Source organism: Podarcis vaucheri (assembly GCF_965113315.1).
Source record: "Podarcis vaucheri genome assembly, chromosome: 5".
Lineage (NCBI taxonomy): Eukaryota > Metazoa > Chordata > Lepidosauria > Squamata > Lacertidae > Podarcis > Podarcis vaucheri.
This window is the reverse complement of record NC_138763.1, coordinates 1,962,746-1,982,492: the sequence shown is the minus strand read 5'-3', so window position 1 is coordinate 1,982,492 and position 19,747 is coordinate 1,962,746. Positions and strand designations below refer to the sequence as shown.

The 19,747-nt window shown below is 53.7% G+C and overlaps 1 protein-coding gene and 1 long non-coding RNA gene across 2 annotated transcripts in view; both read right to left on the bottom strand.

Annotated features, from left to right (window-relative positions):
- Positions 1 to 19,747, bottom strand: part of LOC309533325 — a 428,448-nt gene that overhangs the window by 228,522 nt on the left and 180,179 nt on the right. The window lies entirely within an intron of this gene.
- The window catches only part of GMNC (geminin coiled-coil domain containing), a gene marked incomplete at its 5' end in the record, with an annotated part of 56,162 nt that overhangs the window by 3,582 nt on the left and 32,833 nt on the right, over positions 1 to 19,747 (bottom strand). The window contains 2 exons of the mRNA XM_082222990.1: positions 3,878 to 4,220; positions 4,904 to 5,091. Coding sequence (XP_082079116.1) covers positions 3,878 to 4,220; positions 4,904 to 5,091 — 531 coding nt within the window. The remainder of the gene's footprint in view (positions 1 to 3,877; positions 4,221 to 4,903; positions 5,092 to 19,747) is intronic.

Sequence of the window (19,747 nt, the reverse complement as noted above, 5' to 3'; positions counted from 1 at the left end):
TTCATGCATGTTGGGTTCCCCTCAAAGGGGGGCAGGGAACCCACACACCCATTCACTTATTTTTCCTCTGTATCATCTGAAGAAGTGGATGCTTTAGCTGAGATTCCTGCCTTGCAGGGGGTTGGACTATAATAATAATAATAATAATAATAATAATAATAATAATAATAATAATAATAATTTATTATTTGTACCCCGCCCATCTGGCTGGGTTTCCCCAGCCACTCTGGGCGGCTTCCACAGAAACCAAAAAAACATTAAAATATCATACATTAAAAGCTTCCCTAGATGACCCCTGGGGTGCCTTCCAATTCTATTATTCTATATCTGCAGGTGCTTGACTGGATCTTAATGGATCAAGACAAAAGTCTCAATTTTTTTTAAAGACATCAATTTACCATTGTGGAAGGGCATACTCCTGCACAGGCCAGGTGGAACAGAAAAGTTTTCAGTAGGCATTTAAAAGTTGGCACACAAGGTGCCTGCTGAATTTCCAGTGGCAGGGAGTTCCACAGGGCTGGACCAATGACACTAGACCAGTGGCGGCCAAACTTGGCCCTCCAGCTGTTTTGGGACTACAATTCCCATCATCCCCTGACCACTAGTCCTGTTAGCTAGGTATGATGGGAGTTGTAGTCCCAAAACGGCTGGAGGGCCAGGTTTGGCCATCACTGCACTAGACGCTTGGTTTCTCGCTGCTGTCAAACGAGTCTCGCCAACTTGCGGAATGACCAATGGCACTCCTAAGAACCTGAGAAAAGCCTGGATCAGGCCAATGGATCCCATTTAGTCCAGCATCGTGTTCTCACAGTGGCTGACCAGGTGACTGTGGAAAACCAGCAAGCAGGATTCAAGTGCAAGAACAACTCTCCTGTCCTGTGCTTTCCAGAAGCTGACACTCAGAAGCATCGCTGCCCCCACTGATGCTCCTGCAGGTGATCTCAGTGATGGAACTGGGATATCAGAGTTCAGGCACCCTGGGCCAAAGTTGCTCAGGGCTTTGTCGATTAATAGAAGAACCTTGATTCTGGCTGGACTGTAAGTGGGCAACAGCAAAGATGCTTTAACAGGGCTGCCGCATATGGCAACGGCGTCTTCTGAGCTACAGTCCGGTGTGGTGGCTGCACAGTCCATCCCAAGAGAAAGCCCACCCCTCCCTCTTTCCCCATTAAAAATGAATTCTGTCCCCTAAATAATACTTGATCACCAAGCTCTCTGCTGCAGTTTGCCAAACATCCCCATTCTGAGCTGTTCTTGGCATCCCAGAACCAAGAGGAGCTGGAGAGGCCTGGAGTACCTTTCAAGGCCCACTCAGACCACAAAGGCAACACAGCCCCTCTCTTGCGCCCCTTGAGGGGCTGGTTCCCACAAGCCCTTCGCCCCCGCTCAGAAACCTCGGGACTCCTGCCGCCATGACATTTGTTCCCAGGAGCAGAAGGGTTAATTGGCCTGGGAGGCAAGTGTGTGGGGAGAGACGCAAGTGGATCTTGGGGGCAATTTAGAGTCCAAGGAGTCCTCTCCAGGGCTTAATTTGCAAAAGGAGAGGGGCCCAGGATGCAAGAGGGGCGTGGAGATGGTGCTCTTGTGCAAGGAAACAGGTCTGTGCATGAGAATCAGGTGTGCGAAGCCATCACTGGTGATGCTCTGCCGACAGGAAGAAGCCACAGTATAGTATAGTATAGTATAGTATAGTATAGTATAGTATAGTATAGTATAGTATAGTATAAAATAAAATAAAAATAAAATAAAATAAAATAAAATAAAATAAAATAAAATAAAATAAAATAAAATAAAATAAAATAAAATAAAATAAGGGACATGATAGTGTTGCCAGCCTCAGACTTATCCGGGAGCGACCAGACATACCAAGGAGGAAATCAGTGTAGAGAGAAAAGGTAGAGGAGGGAGATCAAAGAACATAAGAAGAACCATTGTACAATTGTAAATTTGGAAGGGACACCAGGGGTCATCTAGTCCAACCCTGGGCAATGCAGAAATCACAGCTAAATAATTCCTGCTAGGTCAGGAATTCAGAAACTCAGATATGTTAGCTAGGCACCAAATGGCTCCTTAAACCTGGGTTACAGTCATCAAAACAGAATGCCTGGTTGCCATTTTGGGGCCAGGCAGCTTGAGAATCACACTTTTCAATGCAATGTTTTGGTTCCTGAAATTTGTTCTGATCGTGCAGATAAAATATAACGAATGAAATTCTACAGGATGGGGTATTCGTGTGTGAAAACGGTCCAGACCTGAGGATCCCCAGACAGGCACCTCCAGATGGGAAAGAGAGAGACAGATAGGGCAGAAGACACGGAGGTCAGCAGTAGGTGGCGCCAGAGCCATCCTCTGGTAGTAAGAATGGAAGCAAGGATGTGGGGACCAGCTGGGGCTGGTGGGGCAACGCCCCATCTGACCTGATGGATCCGCCTCTGCTCGGCTTGGCACAGAGACCACCATTTTTGCAGTCCTTGTCCTAACTTTGCTGGCGGTGGGTGAAAGGAAGACAAGCGCCCTCTGATTCTAGTCAAGCCTGGAGCCTCGGCATTGCAGAAGTGCTTTTCTGATTTGGACTTCCAGGCAGTGAATTGTTCTGAAACAACTGCTTTGAGGTTTTGCTTGTGTGTGTGTGTGTGTGTGTAATCATTTACTAGGATAAAACAAAATAAATGTTTAAAAATGCATAATTAACTTATGGAACTCCCTGCCACAGGAAGCAGTGTTGGCAACAAACTTGGCTGGCTTGAAAAGAGAATTAGAGAAATTCACAGATGGCTGGCTCCTAGTCAGGATGGGTCTACTCTGAGTCTACAATCAGAAGCAGAAATGCTCCTGAAGACCAGTGGCTGGAAACCCCAGGAGGGGAGAGTTGCTCTTGTGTTCGAATCCTGCTTGTGCGCTTCCCATAAAGGGCCTTGTTCAGCCACTGCAAGTACAGGACGCAGGACTAGATGGGCCTTTGGGCTGCTCCAACAGTCTCTTCTTATGTTCCTCTGTCAGACTGAAGACACACAGCATTGATGCTGTGAAGGAATCACTAGTTTTTTGATGCTCGAAGTGAAATCCCATGTGGGCTTTCTAAAGGGGAGAGGAGACCAAGAAAGAAGATTCTAGCTGGTACCAGTTCAGGGGGCGTTTCTGGAAAGATATAAAGGCAGAGCATAGCCAGTTTGGCTAGAGGTAAAGGTAAAGGGACCCCTGACCCTTAAGTCCAGTCGTGACCAACTCTGGGGTTGCTGCGCTCATCTCGCTTTACTGGCCAAGAGAGCCAGCATACAGCTTCCGGGTCATGTGGCCAGCAGGACTGAGCTGCTTCTGGTGAACCAGAGCAGCACACAGAAACGCTGCTTACCTTCCTGCTGGAGCGGTACCTATTTATCTACTTACACTTTGACATGCTTTCGCACTGCTAGGTTGGAAGGAGCTGAGACCGAGCAACAGGAGCTCACCCCACGGCGGGGATTCGAACCACCAACCTTCTGATCGGCAAGTCCTAGGCTCTGTGGTTTAACCCACAGCGCCACCCGTGTCCCTCCAGTTTGGCTAGTAGCCATCTATAACCCTCTCCTCCTCCATGAATTTGCCTGATCCTCTTTTAAAGCCATCAAAGCGGGTGGTCATCTCTTCCTCCCGTGGCAAGGAGTTCCACAGGTTACCTATGCACTGCAAGAGGAAGGACTTTCATCTGTCCTGGATCTTCCCACGCTCCGCTTCATGGGTTTTTGTGTTACGCGAGAGGGAGACGTGCTTTACTCCGTCCACTTTCTCCACGCCCAAGTGGGTCCCTTCCAACTAACTGATTTGGGAACCGCAGACAGGTCCCTGCTGCATGCATGCGCCGCCGCAGGGAGCCAGGGAAGCCCTAGCGCCTTCCTACCTGGCGCGCTCCCCGACGGAGAGTGCGAAGCTGCGAGCGCAGCGGCCGGAGGAGGAGGAGGAGGAGGCTGGAGGGGGCGGGCCAAGCGCTCCTCCGCCTCCTCTCGCCTGCGCGCCCGCGCCGCGCCTGTCCGGCCGTCGGACGGCTCTTCCTTACCGGCGGTGGTGCTGCTGCTGCTGCTGCCCGGTGCCTCGTCGTCGTCCAGGAGTCCCGTCCAGACGGCGTCGAGCCACGTCTCCGGGGCAACCTTTGCCGCCGCTGACGTCGAGTGGGCCCAGGGGCGGGCGCAGACGGGGCCCCCCGCGAAGGTCGGCGGCAGCTCTGGGCAGGGCGCGGCGCTGCTCTGCCGGGAGGGAAGAAGAGGGGTGGGGTGAGAGGGAGGAGCGGATAAACCCCCCTCGACGGCGGGGCGGGGGCTCCTCTGTCGGGCTGCGCGCCCAGGACCCTTTGACGGGATCCGGAAGGAGGGTCTGAAACCCTCAGGCACACGCACATACCCTCCAGCTCCCCCCCCCCAACAACACGTCTTCCACCTGGTGCCCCTCACGATGGTAGGCAAGGGGCGCCCTTGGACTGGGAAATTGCTAGGGGCGCACCTTTTGCCTCCCCTACGGGCCCTCTTTGCAACTGCAAGCCCCCTACCCAAAAAAGTGCCCTGTACCGCGCCTGCCTAGAGGTGACGGGCGGGCAGCTGGCGGGCTTAGACGGGGCGGACTCTGCCAAAGCATTCCCCACCACCACCCGCAGGAAGCGCCCCCACGAATGACCCCCTCGGTCCCTTACTAGCGCCTTTCTCACCGGGCGTCCTGCCGGAGGCGCCCACGTCGAGTGGCGCGCGGGGGGGGGGGAGCTGCCGAGTTGCTTCTCCCTTGGGCTTCTGGAATCCGAGCCCGTCCAAACTCCCCGGACAGTGACACACACGCCTCGCTCGCTAGCCAGCACATCCCGGGAGTTGGCATGCAGAAAACACCCACCCACCCACACCAAGAGAGAGACCCTGCCCAAAAGGACCCCTTCCCGGCTTACCATCTGGCAGGTTGGGGTCGGGATCCGGTCGTCCCCCCGCCCTCCCCTTCCAACTCCGGGGAGCCTTCTCCAGCCGGCAGCCCCGCGACGGGACGGGACGGTCGAGGAGCAGGAGGCGAGTTCTAATCCAGCGGAGAGTGGCCCCCGCGCGACGCCTCCTGCGCCCTGCCGTCCGATTTGGTGCGAAGCTGTCAAAGTGGTGACGAGAGAGCGCGAGCGAGAGGGAGCCCTGGCCCAGGTCCTCCTCGCAAGGAAGGGGGGAATGGAAGGAGAAAGAGAGAAGGAGGGAGAGAGGGAGGGAGGAGAGAGGGAGGGAGGGAGGGGGCAGAGTTGCGCCTTGCAATCTGCAAAAGCTTCTCTCCTGCCAGAGAAGAGTCGGGATCGCTTGGGCCAGTTTGTTGGGAAGCAGCGCTGGGCTACCTGGCGATTAACTTTAGGCAAATCAAGGAGGCAACGGAGCATCTTTGATCCTAAAGCGAATTTCCTGGTCTGGATGCCGAAACTGGACAGAAGGAACTCCAAGCGAGAGATGGGGAAGGCTAAGAAGCTGCGGTCCCTTGTTGGAACCAAAGGATGTCAAATCCAACCATTTCTTTTTCTCCACTGGGCCAGCAAGAAGTCAGCAGCTCCCCACTTCTTTTCGGGGGGGGCACCTTTTTCACCCTGAAGGGTTTCAGTGCAAGGTGGAGGTGAACGACATCAAGGTGCGCTGCTGTTCTGTCAGGTCCCCCTTTTTCTTGGTTCTGGGTGATGCTGACCTCGCAAGGTGGCATCTAGGTTTGAATGGAGGGTAAAAAGGGGGGGGGAGCGGGGTGAATTTCTAAACTGAATGTACAGCTCAGATTTTTGTAATCAAACCACAGATACTGGCGAACTTGAGAAGCAACGTAAGATTTCTTTATTCGCTCACAAAACGTGGGTCTCCTTTTTTTCTCCTTCGAGGAATCTCTGAAAAAGGAAAGGAAAGGACATTACTAGCCCTCTGCACTCCAATACGGATTCATCACCCGAATTAAGTGCGTCTCCCTTCTTCAAGCCTTTGCAGAATAGTCAGCTTGCTCGACTGAGGGGGCAGCACCAGCCATGGGGAGAATTTCACCAGGAAGATCCATCTGCGGGCATCTTGCATAGTTATTTCATGCTCATCATTCAAATACCCTCCAAAATGCATAATAGTTAGCTTTTTCTTCAAATAGCACCATACAGATGTCTTGTTTTCTCTTGCAGATCACAGAACATCAGTTTTCGAATATGAGAGGGAATCATATTACACTATAAACTCGAGTGTGATGAAAATGTTTGATACTGCACAGGACCCCTCTAGAAGTTTTATTATTATTTTGCATTCATGGCAATTTGTGGTCTGGGGGTATCTGGGTGGTCCTAACCAATCCTACTTACAATATTCTACACCTGCAAAAGTTTCAGGGTGGACTGGATGTACAGTGGTGCCTCAAGTTAAGAACTTAATTCGTTCTGGAGGTCCGTTCTTAACCTGAAAATGTTCTTCACCTGAGGTACCACTTTATCTAATGGGGCCTCCCGCTGCTGCCACGCGATTTCTGTTCTTATCCTGATGCAAAGTTCTTAACCTGATGTACTATTTCTGGGTTAGCGGAGTCTGTAAACTGTAGCGTCTATAACCTGAAGAGTCTGTAACCTGAGGTACGACTGTATGGCTTCCTTTGTGCCCAGAATGCACTACACACACACACACACACACACACACACACACACACACACACACACCAGCTTCCTACTGAAATCTATTAAATTTTCACACCAGAAATGTTTTGGGTTCACCCCCACGACATCCACTCTCTATTTTTTTTTTTTTTTGTTCCATTATTGTGCAAGAGTGCCTCACCAGTTGACAAAAACGTGGCAACAGCTACTAAAGTATCATAAAACCATAGGAACTCCGAGAGTCATCTAGTCCAACCCTCTGCAATGCAGGCGCAACAGCTAAAGCACCCTTGATGGGATGGTCAGCCAACCTTCTGCCTAAAGGTCTTCAGGGAAGGAGAGAAGGAGATTCTGCCCCATCTGAGGCCACGGAATCATAGAACTGTACAGTTGGCAGGGAACCCAAAGGGGTGCCAAGTGGGGCTGCAGAACAGAAGAGAAGCGGCTTCAGAAACAGAGTTAGGAAGGGGGAAAGAAGGTTTGGCACTTTCACGGGAGTCAAAGGGGAAATTTTAGGGGGTTGATTTGGAGAAGTGGGGAGTTGGCAAGCAGATTGAGTAGGGGGGGCAGAGTATAAATAAACCCAGGTTTTTTTTAAAAAAATTATTTAATCATTTTTTCAATACAAACAACAATCACAAAAAACACATGCAACAAAAATCACAATAACACTAATAACACAATTTAACAATTCAGATTTGAGTACTGATATACCTATAACTACACCTTTTAAACACAATTTCCCCACCTCTCCTCCCCCTACTTGCCACCACTGTCCGCCTTATTGCTTAAGTATTCCTTCCAGATTTCTTCATATTTATCCATTCTTAATTTCTGTCGACATGCAATTCTTGTATGTAGCTAGTCTGTCCATATTGTCAATCCATGTGCTCAATGGAATCTTTTTGTGGCCCTTCCAGTTCATCAAAACAGGTTTGGTTTTTTTTGCTTCTAATATGGCACAGTACATCCATTTTTTTGACCCTTTGTAATCTCCCACTTTTCTGGTATATAATTCTCGTATATAATTTAGAATTAAATTAAATTCCCCTAAATAACAATTTTTTAAAAAAATTCTCTAGTTATATATATATCCTCACCTCGCACCAAAATGATCTTATCATCGGGCAGTTAATCATCATATGGTCTAAGTTTGCATTTTTACTCCCACATCTCCAGCAGTTGTCTGCATTTGTTATTTCCTTCTGGTAACATTTTGCTGGAGTCCAGAAATTACAACCTAATAGAATCATAGAGTTGGAAGGGACCACAGAAGTCATCAAGTCCAACCCCTGCAACTTTTGCCCAACATGGGACCAGAACCCACGACCCCAAGGCTAAGCGTCCCGTGCTCTACCAGTTGAGCTACCAAGGCATGCACCACTCTTGGTTCAAAGGAAGCTGAGCATAGGAACCTGCTCTGGACCGAGTCAGACTCATCTGCTCTATACTAAGCTCACGTAGCTCAATACAGCAGCAAAATCCTGATCAAATTTGCAGGTGACACCAAACTGGGAGGGGTGGCTAACACCCCAGAGGACAGGATCACACTTCAAAACGACCTTGACAGATTAGAGAACTGGGCCAAAACAAACAAGAAAAATTTTAACAGGGAGAAATGTAAAGTATTGCACTTGGGGGGGAAAAATGAGGGGCACAAATACAAGATGGGGGACACCTGGCTTGAGAGCAGTACATGTGAAAAGGATCTAGGAGTCTTGGTTGACCACAAGCTTGACATGAGCCAACAGTGTGATGCGGCAGCTAAAAAAGCCAATGCAATTCTGGGCTGCATCAATAGGAGTATAGCATCTAGATCAAGGGAAGTAATAGTGCCACTGTATTCTGCTCTGGTCAGACCTCACCTGGAGTACTGTGTCCAGTTCTGGGCACCACAGTTCAAGAAGGACACTGACAAACTGGACCGTGTCCAGAGGAGGGCAACCAAAATGGTCAAAGTCCTGGAAACGATGCCTTATGAGGAACGGCTAAGGGAGCTGGGCATGTTTAGCCTGGAGAAGAGGAGGTTAAGGGGTGATATGATAGCCATGTTCAAATATATAAAAGGATGTCACATAGAGGAGGGAGAAAGGTTGTTTTCTGCTGCTCCAGAGAAGCAGACACAGAGCAATGGATCCAAACTACAAGAAAGAAGATTCCACCTAAACATTAGGAAGAACTTCCTGACAGTAAGAGCTGTTCGACAGTGGAATTTGCTGCCAAGGAGTGTGGTGGAGTCTCCTACTTTGGAGGTCTTTAAGCAGAGGCTTGACAACCATATGTCAGGAGTGCTCTGAAGGTGTTTCCTGCTTGGCAGGGGGTTGGACTTGATGGCCCTTGTGGTCTCTTCCAACTCTATGATTCTATGATTCTAAATCCCCAGGGTTTCAGGCAGGGAGTGTCTCGCAGCCCTACTCAGAGAAGCCAGAGATTGAATTCAGGACTTTCTGAATGCAAACCTCAGTTTTTTCCTCATCTGTATGTGAGCGTAAAACAATGCTGTCAGGGGTTCAGAAGCAGAGACGCAGAGAAGGGTGGAAACAGAGAGCGAGGGGGAGGAAGCCGAAGGGAGAATGAGTGATGATGACGACCCGAGATCTCCAAGCCTAAGCAGTGAGTCAGAGGACTCCCAAAAGGGAGCCCCAGTGAGCAGAGCAAGGGGGGGATCCGGGGGGACACCCCAGGAGGAAGGGAACAGAGGAGATTCAGAGAGCAGCAGCTGGAAGTCGGGACCCACGCTCATAACTGAGGGCGGCAGCAGCTGGAAGTCGGGACCCACGCTCAAGACTGAGAGCAGCAGGGAGGAAAGTAGCCAGGCATCGGGTTCCGGAGGCTGTCAGCAGGAGGGAGGGCACGAGTCAGGGGTGGTCACGCCCTCCTCAGAGAGCGAGGCAACGGTTAAGAGGAAAGTAGAGAGTTGGGCGCGCGCGCCAAGTTCAAATGCAGCGGAAGCTGGAGCAGTAAGCAGCCCGGAGAGTGAGCCAGGTCCTAAAGCCCGCCGCAAGGAGGCAGAAGGATCAGGGGGGTCAGCGTCAGAGGAGAGTAGAAGGGAGGAGGCCCAGGGGGGCAGAAGGACCCAGAGACGTAGGGAGAGGCGAAGGAGGTGGAGCAAGGCTAGGGTATTAAGCTGGTGTGCAAGAGGCGGGGACTCAGACGGGTCTTCGCCGACCTAGAGCAGAAGGTGTAGAGCTGCACGCTGCAGTTCGGAAATGAAACCTGTAACTCAATAAAGACTCTTTTAAAGTGGACGCTGTGTGGCGTGGTCCTATGTGAGCTGGGACCTGGTAGCAGCTCTGACAGTAAGACCCGTCTCATCAAAGCTTCAGAAACCTGAAACCTCGCAGCGGGAGCAGAAGCCGCTAGGGGAGGAAGAGGGGTGTCTGTAAGCGAGCTCACAAAGGTTAGCAAGATGACGGAAGAACAGAGGATCTCCGCGCTGCAAGAGGCAGTGACCCAGTTGTCCTCAGAGGTATTGGCTTCCAAGAAACGGGAGGAGGAGACTACAGCCGCCTACAGAGACCTACACGCCAGGTTTGAAATGCTTGTTAAGCAAGGGCAACCGGGACCCAGACCGGAGGGCGTGGGATTGGCACGGAGAGCAGGAGGGCTTGTGGCTCACTTCGATGGGACTTTGCAACAGTACCCTAATTTTAGAGCAGACGTAATGTGCGCACTGCAACTGCTGGCAAAAGACTTTAGAGATGAGGAAGAGAAGGTGGGGTTCATATTGTCCCATTTGCATGGGGATGCCAAAGCCTGGCTGCGCAATTTGTGGAGGGATAAAGATCCGGCGCTTCAGAATGCAGATGCCTTTATCAAAGCGATGGATGCGTGTTTTTTGTCTACTATTGATGTGGATCTTGCCAGACGGGAGATTCATGGACTAAAACAAGGGAGGGCGAGCGTCCGGCAGTATCACGCCCGATTTTTTGCGCTGGTCAGTGCTTTAGAATGGGATCGGGATTCGCCCCCTGTCAGAGACCTCTTCTGGGAGGGTCTAAGTTCAGCGGTTAAGGATGAAATGGCAAGGGGGGAGAGGCCCCGAAGCACGCAGGAGGTGGTCCAAAGGGCGCTGACTGTGGGGGTGAGGCTGGAAGAACGTCCATGGTGCAGAGATGAAGGACGTGGAGGGCGCGAAGCAGCGAGAAGTTTCTCTTTCGTTCCGAGGGAAGCAGCGCGTGCGCAATCCACACCTCCGCCAGGAGGGGGAGGGGAACCGATGGAGGTTGGAGGTGCAAGGGCTCAGTCAGCAGCCAGAGCCCTAGCACCGGCAGCAGGGAAAGCGAAGCCTCCTAGAGGGAACAGGAAGTGTTACATCTGCGAGGATCCAGGCCATTTGGCGAAGGAGTGTCCCCGGAGGCTCCACAAGCACACTGCAGCCTCAGCAATGGTGACTGCAGCAACGCAGCAAGGAGAACCACAGCAGGGAAACGACGATGTCTGGCTGGAGACGGAGGCACTGGGGCCCAGCCAGACGCATCTGTGAAGCAGTCCCCAGCAATCTTGCAACCCACGGATCCCCTCCCACCCAAACCAGTAGTGCAGCTCACAGCATCTCTCCAGCTACCCGACGGCGTCACTATCGAAGTGCCGCTTTCTGTGGATTCTGGAAGCAACGCAGACTTTATAGCGCAGAGCTTTGTGGAGCAGCACGCTATACAGCTATTGCCTGCCACTCTGCCCCTGCAAGTCGTCACAGTGGATGGCAGAGAGTTGCTAGGGGGGCAGGTGGTGAAGCAGACGCCACCGATGGTGATGCGCCTTGGCAACCACAGGGAAGTCATCAGTTTTAATGTCACCCAACTGTCGGACACGCCCATTGTGTTGGGCATGAGTTGGCTGGACAGGCACAGTCCGACACTGGCTTGGTACCAGAGACAACTGATCTTCGGCTCCTCTTATTGCGCAGAACACTGCATCCTGCCCCGACGGGAGGGAGAGGAGGAGGAATCACAACTGCAGTTGGGAACGTTGCAAGCGGTCCCCCACACAAACCCATGCCAGCGAGCTTCTTCGACGACTGGTTGTTCACACCCACACTTTCTTCCAGCACGTTCCATGGATTCGACTCAGAAGGGGAACCCGCACGGAGCACCCGTTCCCCAGAAGGTTCACCGGCAGGTTCGGCATCAGGCAACTCATATTGGTGGGACGATCGACCAGAGGAGCGATGGCGCAGGAAGTGGCTGGAGACGCCAGGTCGAGCGACCGACGCAGAGACTGACATGGACGTGTTCGGGGAGGACCTCGGGTTCGAGCACGGCGGTACAGAGATGGAAGAGCAACAAGTCCACGTCGACGACCGCGAGGGGGAAGACTCGGAGGTCTTCAGTTGGCGGCCACCCACGGGGAGCGACCTGTATCCAGCATTCCCTCCCATGATGATGGAGCGCCCAGCACCCACACCTGACAGCGGGGAGGGGGGAAGGGGGGGCTTCGAGGGGGGGATGGATGTCAGGGGTTCAGAAGCAGAGACGCAGAGAAGGGTGGAAACAGAGAGCGAGGGGGAGGAAGCCGAAGGGAGAATGAGTGATGATGACGACCCGAGATCTCCAAGCCTAAGCAGTGAGTCAGAGGACTCCCAAAAGGGAGCCCCAGTGAGCAGAGCAAGGGGGGGATCCGGGGGGACACCCCAGGAGGAAGGGAACAGAGGAGATTCAGAGAGCAGCAGCTGGAAGTCGGGACCCACGCTCATAACTGAGGGCGGCAGCAGCTGGAAGTCGGGACCCACGCTCAAGACTGAGAGCAGCAGGGAGGAAAGTAGCCAGGCATCGGGTTCCGGAGGCTGTCAGCAGGAGGGAGGGCACGAGTCAGGGGTGGTCACGCCCTCCTCAGAGAGCGAGGCAACGGTTAAGAGGAAAGTAGAGAGTTGGGCGCGCGCGCCAAGTTCAAATGCAGCGGAAGCTGGAGCAGTAAGCAGCCCGGAGAGTGAGCCAGGTCCTAAAGCCCGCCGCAAGGAGGCAGAAGGATCAGGGGGGTCAGCGTCAGAGGAGAGTAGAAGGGAGGAGGCCCAGGGGGGCAGAAGGACCCAGAGACGTAGGGAGAGGCGAAGGAGGTGGAGCAAGGCTAGGGTATTAAGCTGGTGTGCAAGAGGCGGGGACTCAGACGGGTCTTCGCCGACCTAGAGCAGAAGGTGTAGAGCTGCACGCTGCAGTTCGGAAATGAAACCTGTAACTCAATAAAGACTCTTTTAAAGTGGACGCTGTGTGGCGTGGTCCTATGTGAGCTGGGACCTGGTAGCAGCTCTGACAAATGCGCTTTTAAAAGCATGTCAGATATAGATGGAAGGGTCGTTGGGTCATTTACTTTAACATTCCTCACTACATATCTGATTCAAACTCCTCTTCCTTGCAAGGTTCTCGTTCCAAAATTGTGCCCAGCATAGACAATGAAGGTATAAATCAGTGCCCATTCTTTCGGAGCCTCCCTTCCCAAGATAACCCAGCTGGCACATGAAATGCCAAGCCCAGGCTAAACGCAGGGCTGGCACATATGATCAGCAACCATTACATCCCGCTACAGTCTCTTATTTTTCCCTCTTTTAATAATTTCAATGTGTGTGGCAGGGTGACGGAAAATTTTCTGCGCCGGGTACCAGCTGACCTTGCTATGCCACTGAGGAGAGGGAGAGAGGGGGGACTTCAAGGACCCTCCATTGGCTCTCAGCATCTCAAAGATGGGATCAATTCGTAATACAAATTATAAGCCCAACTCCTTTGTTAGCCTTGCTAGGAATAATAGATTAATCAAATCAGCGTTTATCTCACCAGGATACACTGACATTTTTGCTGGCAGAGGCTCATTTTGAAATTACCATATTTTTCACTCTATAAGATGCACCAGACCACAAGACGCACCTAGTTTTTGGAGGAAGAAAACAAGAAAAAAAATATTCTGAATCTCAGAAGCCAGAACAGCAAGAGGGATCGCTGCACAGTGAAAGCAGCTGTTCCGGCTTCTGGGATAGCTGCTGTCAGAGCTGCTACCAGGTCCCAGCTCACATAGGACCACGCCACACAGCGTCCACTTTAAAAGAGTCTTTATTGAGTTACAGGTTTCATTTCCGAACTGCAGCGTGCAGCTCTACACCTTCTGCTCTAGGTCGGCGAAGACCCGTCTGAGTCCCCGCCTCTTGCACACCAGCTTAATACCCTAGCCTTGCTCCACCTCCTTCGCCTCTCCCTACGTCTCTGGGTCCTTCTGCCCCCCTGGGCCTCCTCCCTTCTACTCTCCTCTGACGCTGACCCCCCTGATCCTTCTGCCTCCTTGCGGCGGGCTTTAGGACCTGGCTCACTCTCCGGGCTGCTTACTGCTCCAGCTTCCGCTGCATTTGAACTTGGCGCGCGCGCCCAACTCTCTACTTTCCTCTTAACCGTTGCCTCGCTCTCTGAGGAGGGCGTGACCACCCCTGACTCGTGCCCTCCCTCCTGCTGACAGCCTCCGGAACCCGATGCCTGGCTACCTTCCTCCCTGCTGCTCTCAGTCTTGAGCGTGGGTCCCGACTTCCAGCTGCTGCCGCCCTCAGTTATGAGCGTGGGTCCCGACTTCCAGCTGCTGCTCTCTGAATCTCCTCTGTTCCCTTCCTCCTGGGGTGTCCCCCCGGATCCCCCCCTTGCTCTGCTCACTGGGGCTCCCTTTTGGGAGTCCTCTGACTCACTGCTTAGGCTTGGAGATCTCGGGTCGTCATCATCACTCATTCTCCCTTCGGCTTCCTCCCCCTCGCTCTCTGTTTCCACCCTTCTCTGCGTCTCTGCTTCTGAACCCCTGACATCCATCCCCCCCTCGAAGCCCCCCCTTCCCCCCTCCCCGCTGTCAGGTGTGGGTGCTGGGCGCTCCATCATCATGGGAGGGAATGCTGGATACAGGTCGCTCCCCGTGGGTGGCCGCCAACTGAAGACCTCCGAGTCTTCCCCCTCGCGGTCGTCGACGTTGACTTGTTGCTCTTCCATCTCTGTACCGCCGTGCTCGAACCCGAGGTCCTCCCCGAACACGTCCATGTCAGTCTCTGCGTCGGTCGCTCGACCTGGCATCTCCAGCCACTTCCTGCGCCATCGCTCCTCTGGTCGATCGTCCCACCAATACGAGTTGCCTGATGCCGAACCTGCCGGTGAACCTTCTGGGGAACGGGTGCTCCGTGCGGGTTCCCCTTCTGAGTCGAATCCATGGAACGTGCTGGAAGAAAGTGTGGGTGTGAACAACCAGTCGTCGAAGAAGCTCGCTGGCATGGGTTTGTGTGGGAAGAGGGCATGAAACTCGTCCTTGAGCAGGGGTTCCTCCAAAGCGTAGTCTGGTACCCAGCTATTGGCGCTGGCCCGGGTGCCCTCTCTGGCTAAGAGGTATTCGACTCCCTCTTCCCCCCATCTGGAGTCCAAAATCTCCGTGACCTCGTTGATGCGGTTCTGGTGCTTCACCTCCCGCGTCTCCGTCCGTTCCCGGAGCGGACTTGGCGCCGTCCCTGGCTCCTGGAACCTGTGAGGTGCCTTGTAGGGAGTGAGCACCGACCTGTGGAACACCGGATGCATTCTGGAACCCTCCGGCAGCGCCAGTCGGAAGGCTACCGGGTTGATCTGCGCTTCGACTTGGTACGGACCGATCTGCTTGTGCCCCAACTTCTTCTTGGCAAGCGACCTGGTCGGCACTGCGTGGGCTGCCAACCAGACCCAGTCTCCCACTTGGATCACTTCGCCAACCCGCCTGTGCTTGTCAGCTTGCACCTTGTAGGCGTGCTTAGCTAGCTCCAGCTGCCGTCTGAGTTGATCGTGGACCGCCTGCAGCTCTGACGCGAACGCGTCCGCCGTCTGTGGTTCTCCTTCCCCCACTCTCTCCAGTCCCGGGAAGGTTCTGGGATTCCTCCCATTGTTGGCAAAGAACGGCGTCACTCCTGTGGACACGTGCTTCGTGTTGTTGTAAGCGAACTCGGCTAGCGGCAGGTAATCCACCCACGTCGCAGGCTGTTGATTGGCATAGCATCTCAGGTACTGCTGCATGATGGCATTGACCCTCTCTGCTTGCCCGTTGGTCTGCGGGTGTCTTGCTGATGCCAGATTGACCTTGACATTTAGAAAACCCATCAGCTTCTGCCAGAAAGACGAGATGAACTGGCGTCCGCGGTCGGACAGGATAGACCGTGGCAGGCCATGCACTTTGAACACGTGATCTATGAACAGTTTGGCGGTTTGTTCCGCCGTGGCCACCTTCGCACACGGAATGAAATGTGCCATCTTGGTGAACAAGTCTACCACCACTAGCACAGCTGTCTTGCCTCTCGAGTTGGGTAAATCCGTCACAAAGTCCAGGGCCACCCTCTCCCACGGTTCAAACGGTGTTTGCAGCGGTTCTAACAGTCCCGCCGGTGGTCTGTGTACCGGCTTGGCCCTCTGGCAGGTGTCGCACCTCGCGACGTAGTCCGCGACCTCTCCTCTCAGCCTGGGCCACCAGAAGTCTCTCGCGACTAATTCCATCGTTTTCTCTGTGCCAAAGTGACCGGCCGTGGGTGCGTCGTGCAACTGTTGCAGTACCTTGGCGCGAAGGTCGTCTCCTGGTACATAGACAGCCCCTTTGCGTAGGAGCAAGCCGTCCCGCACCTGGAACTCGTCCGTGGTAGCCGTGCCTCTGAGCAGTTCCGCCATCTTGTCTTGCGCGAATGAGTCGTCCCGCAATGCACGTCGCACCGCATCCAGGTCTACTGTAGCTGAGGCACACGCCCACGCCGTCGGTGCGAAGATGTGCATGGCCGCCGCTGGCGTCACCTCTTCTAGGTATTGCGGTTTTCGGGACAGTGCATCCGCCATGATGTTGGTGTCGCCTGGGACGTACTCTATTCGGAAATTGAAGTCAGCAAAGAACTCCGCCCAACGTATCTGCCTCTGGTTCAGGAACTGAGCCGTGCGCCAGTGCTCCAGATTCTTGTGGTCCGTGCAGACCTGCACCGTGTGCTTGGCGCCGATTAGGAAGTGCCTCCACGCCTTGAAAGCTGCATGAATGGCCAGCAACTCCCTGTCCCAGATGGTGTAGTTCTGCTCCGACTTGCTGAGCTTTCTGGAGTAGAACGCTCCCGGCCGCCACACCCCCTGCGGGTCTCGCTGCAGCAGGACAGCTCCCACGGCTCTGTCTGACGCGTCTGTCTCTACCCTCAACGGTTTACTGGGGTCGATATGCAGCAGTTGCTTCTCCGATGCGAAGAGATGCTTGAGCGCTTGAAAGGACTGTTCCGCCTGCTCCGTCCAGATGAATTTCTTTTTTTTGGAGCTGAGCGTGTCCGTAATTGCTGCCGTCTGCATCGCGAACCCCTTGATAAACTTGCGATAGAAGTTGGCGAAGCCGACAAACCGCTGGACCTCCTTCCGGTTGCGCGGGCTTTTCCAATCCAATACCGCACGAACCTTGGTGCTGTCCATGGCTATCCCCTTGTCCGACAACTTGTATCCCAGGAAATCCACCTCCGTCGTGTCGAACTGGCACTTCTCCAGCTTGGCGTACAGTCTATGTTGTTGCAACCTGCTGAGCACCTCCCTCACGTCTCGGTCGTGAGCTTGCTGCGAGTCAGAGAAAATCAGGATGTCATCCAGGAAGCAGACGCATGTCTTGTAGAGGAGTCCCTCCAACACGTGATGCATAAAAGCTTGAAAACAGTGAGAGCCATTTTGTAATCCAAAGGGCATAACTCTGTATTCGTAGGTGCCCAGCGGTGTGAACATGGCCGTCTTCCACTCATCGCCCTCCCGCATGCGGATGAGATTGTACGCCCCTCGCAGGTCCAACTTGGTGAACACGCGTCCCTTGCGCACCGTCGCGAGGAGGTCGTCAATCCTGGGCATGGGGTAATCAGACGGTTTGGTCATCTGGTTCAAAAGGCGGTAGTCCACAACTAGTCTTTTTTGGGGCGTGTCTTTCTTTTTCACGAAGAAAACGGGACTGCCCCCCACTGCCTTGGACTCTCTGATGAAGCCACGCTCCAGATTATGCTCGATGAACTGTTTGAGTTCCTGCATTTCATCTTCAGACATGGAGTATAGCCGCCCCTTCGGCAGCGTCGCCCCCGGTAGGAGGTCAATCTTGCAGTCATATGGCCGGTGAGGGGGTAGCTTGTCCGCCTCCTTCTCGCAGAAGACCTCCAAAAAGCTCGCGTATTTGTGGGGGACCGCTTGCAACGTTCCCAACTGCAGTTGTGATTCCTCCTCCTCTCCCTCCCGTCGGGGCAGGATGCAGTGTTCTGCGCAATAAGAGGAGCCGAAGATCAGTTGTCTCTGGTACCAAGCCAGTGTCGGACTGTGCCTGTCCAGCCAACTCATGCCCAACACAATGGGCGTGTCCGACAGTTGGGTGACATTAAAACTGATGACTTCCCTGTGGTTGCCAAGGCGCATCACCATCGGTGGCGTCTGCTTCACCACCTGCCCCCCTAGCAACTCTCTGCCATCCACTGTGACGACTTGCAGGGGCAGAGTGGCAGGCAATAGCTGTATAGCGTGCTGCTCCACAAAGCTCTGCGCTATAAAGTCTGCGTTGCTTCCAGAATCCACAGAAAGCGGCACTTCGATAGTGACGCCGTTGGGTAGCTGGAGAGATGCTGTGAGCTGCACTACTGGTTTGGGTGGGAGGGGATCCGTGGGTTGCAAGATTGCTGGGGACTGCTTCACAGATGCGTCTGGCTGGGCCCCAGTGCCTCCGTCTCCAGCCAGACATCGTCGTTTCCCTGCTGTGGTTCTCCTTGCTGCGTTGCTGCAGTCACCATTGCTGAGGCTGCAGTGTGCTTGTGGAGCCTCCGGGGACACTCCTTCGCCAAATGGCCTGGATCCTCGCAGATGTAACACTTCCTGTTCCCTCTAGGAGGCTTCGCTTTCACTGCTGCCGGTGCTAGGGCTCTGGCTGCTGACTGAGCCCTTGCACCTCCAACCTCCATCGGTTCCCCTCCCCCTCCTGGCGGAGGTGTGGATTGCGCACGCGCTGCTTCCCTCGGAACGAAAGAGAAACTTCTCGCTGCTTCGCGCCCTCCACGTCCTTCATCTCTGCACCATGGACGTTCTTCCAGCCTCACCCCCACAGTCAGCGCCCTTTGGACCACCTCCTGCGTGCTTCGGGGCCTCTCCCCCCTTGCAATTTCATCCTTAACCGCTGAACTTAGACCCTCCCAGAAGAGGTCTCTGACAGGGGGCGAATCCCGATCCCATTCTAAAGCACTGACCAGCGCAAAAAATCGGGCGTGATACTGCCGGACGCTCGCCCTCCCTTGTTTTAGTCCATGAATCTCCCGTCTGGCAAGATCCACATCAATAGTAGACAAAAAACACGCATCCATCGCTTTGATAAAGGCATCTGCATTCTGAAGCGCCGGATCTTTATCCCTCCACAAATTGCGCAGCCAGGCTTTGGCATCCCCATGCAAATGGGACAATATGAACCCCACCTTCTCTTCCTCATCTCTAAAGTCTTTTGCCAGCAGTTGCAGTGCGCACATTACGTCTGCTCTAAAATTAGGGTACTGTTGCAAAGTCCCATCGAAGTGAGCCACAAGCCCTCCTGCTCTCCGTGCCAATCCCACGCCCTCCGGTCTGGGTCCCGGTTGCCCTTGCTTAACAAGCATTTCAAACCTGGCGTGTAGGTCTCTGTAGGCGGCTGTAGTCTCCTCCTCCCGTTTCTTGGAAGCCAATACCTCTGAGGACAACTGGGTCACTGCCTCTTGCAGCGCGGAGATCCTCTGTTCTTCCGTCATCTTGCTAACCTTTGTGAGCTCGCTTACAGACACCCCTCTTCCTCCCCTAGCGGCTTCTGCTCCCGCTGCGAGGTTTCAGGTTTCTGAAGCTTTGAAGAGACGGGTCTTACTGTCAGAGCTGCTACCAGGTCCCAGCTCACATAGGACCACGCCACACAGCGTCCACTTTAAAAGAGTCTTTATTGAGTTACAGGTTTCATTTCCGAACTGCAGCGTGCAGCTCTACACCTTCTGCTCTAGGTCGGCGAAGACCCGTCTGAGTCCCCGCCTCTTGCACACCAGCTTAATACCCTAGCCTTGCTCCACCTCCTTCGCCTCTCCCTACGTCTCTGGGTCCTTCTGCCCCCCTGGGCCTCCTCCCTTCTACTCTCCTCTGACGCTGACCCCCCTGATCCTTCTGCCTCCTTGCGGCGGGCTTTAGGACCTGGCTCACTCTCCGGGCTGCT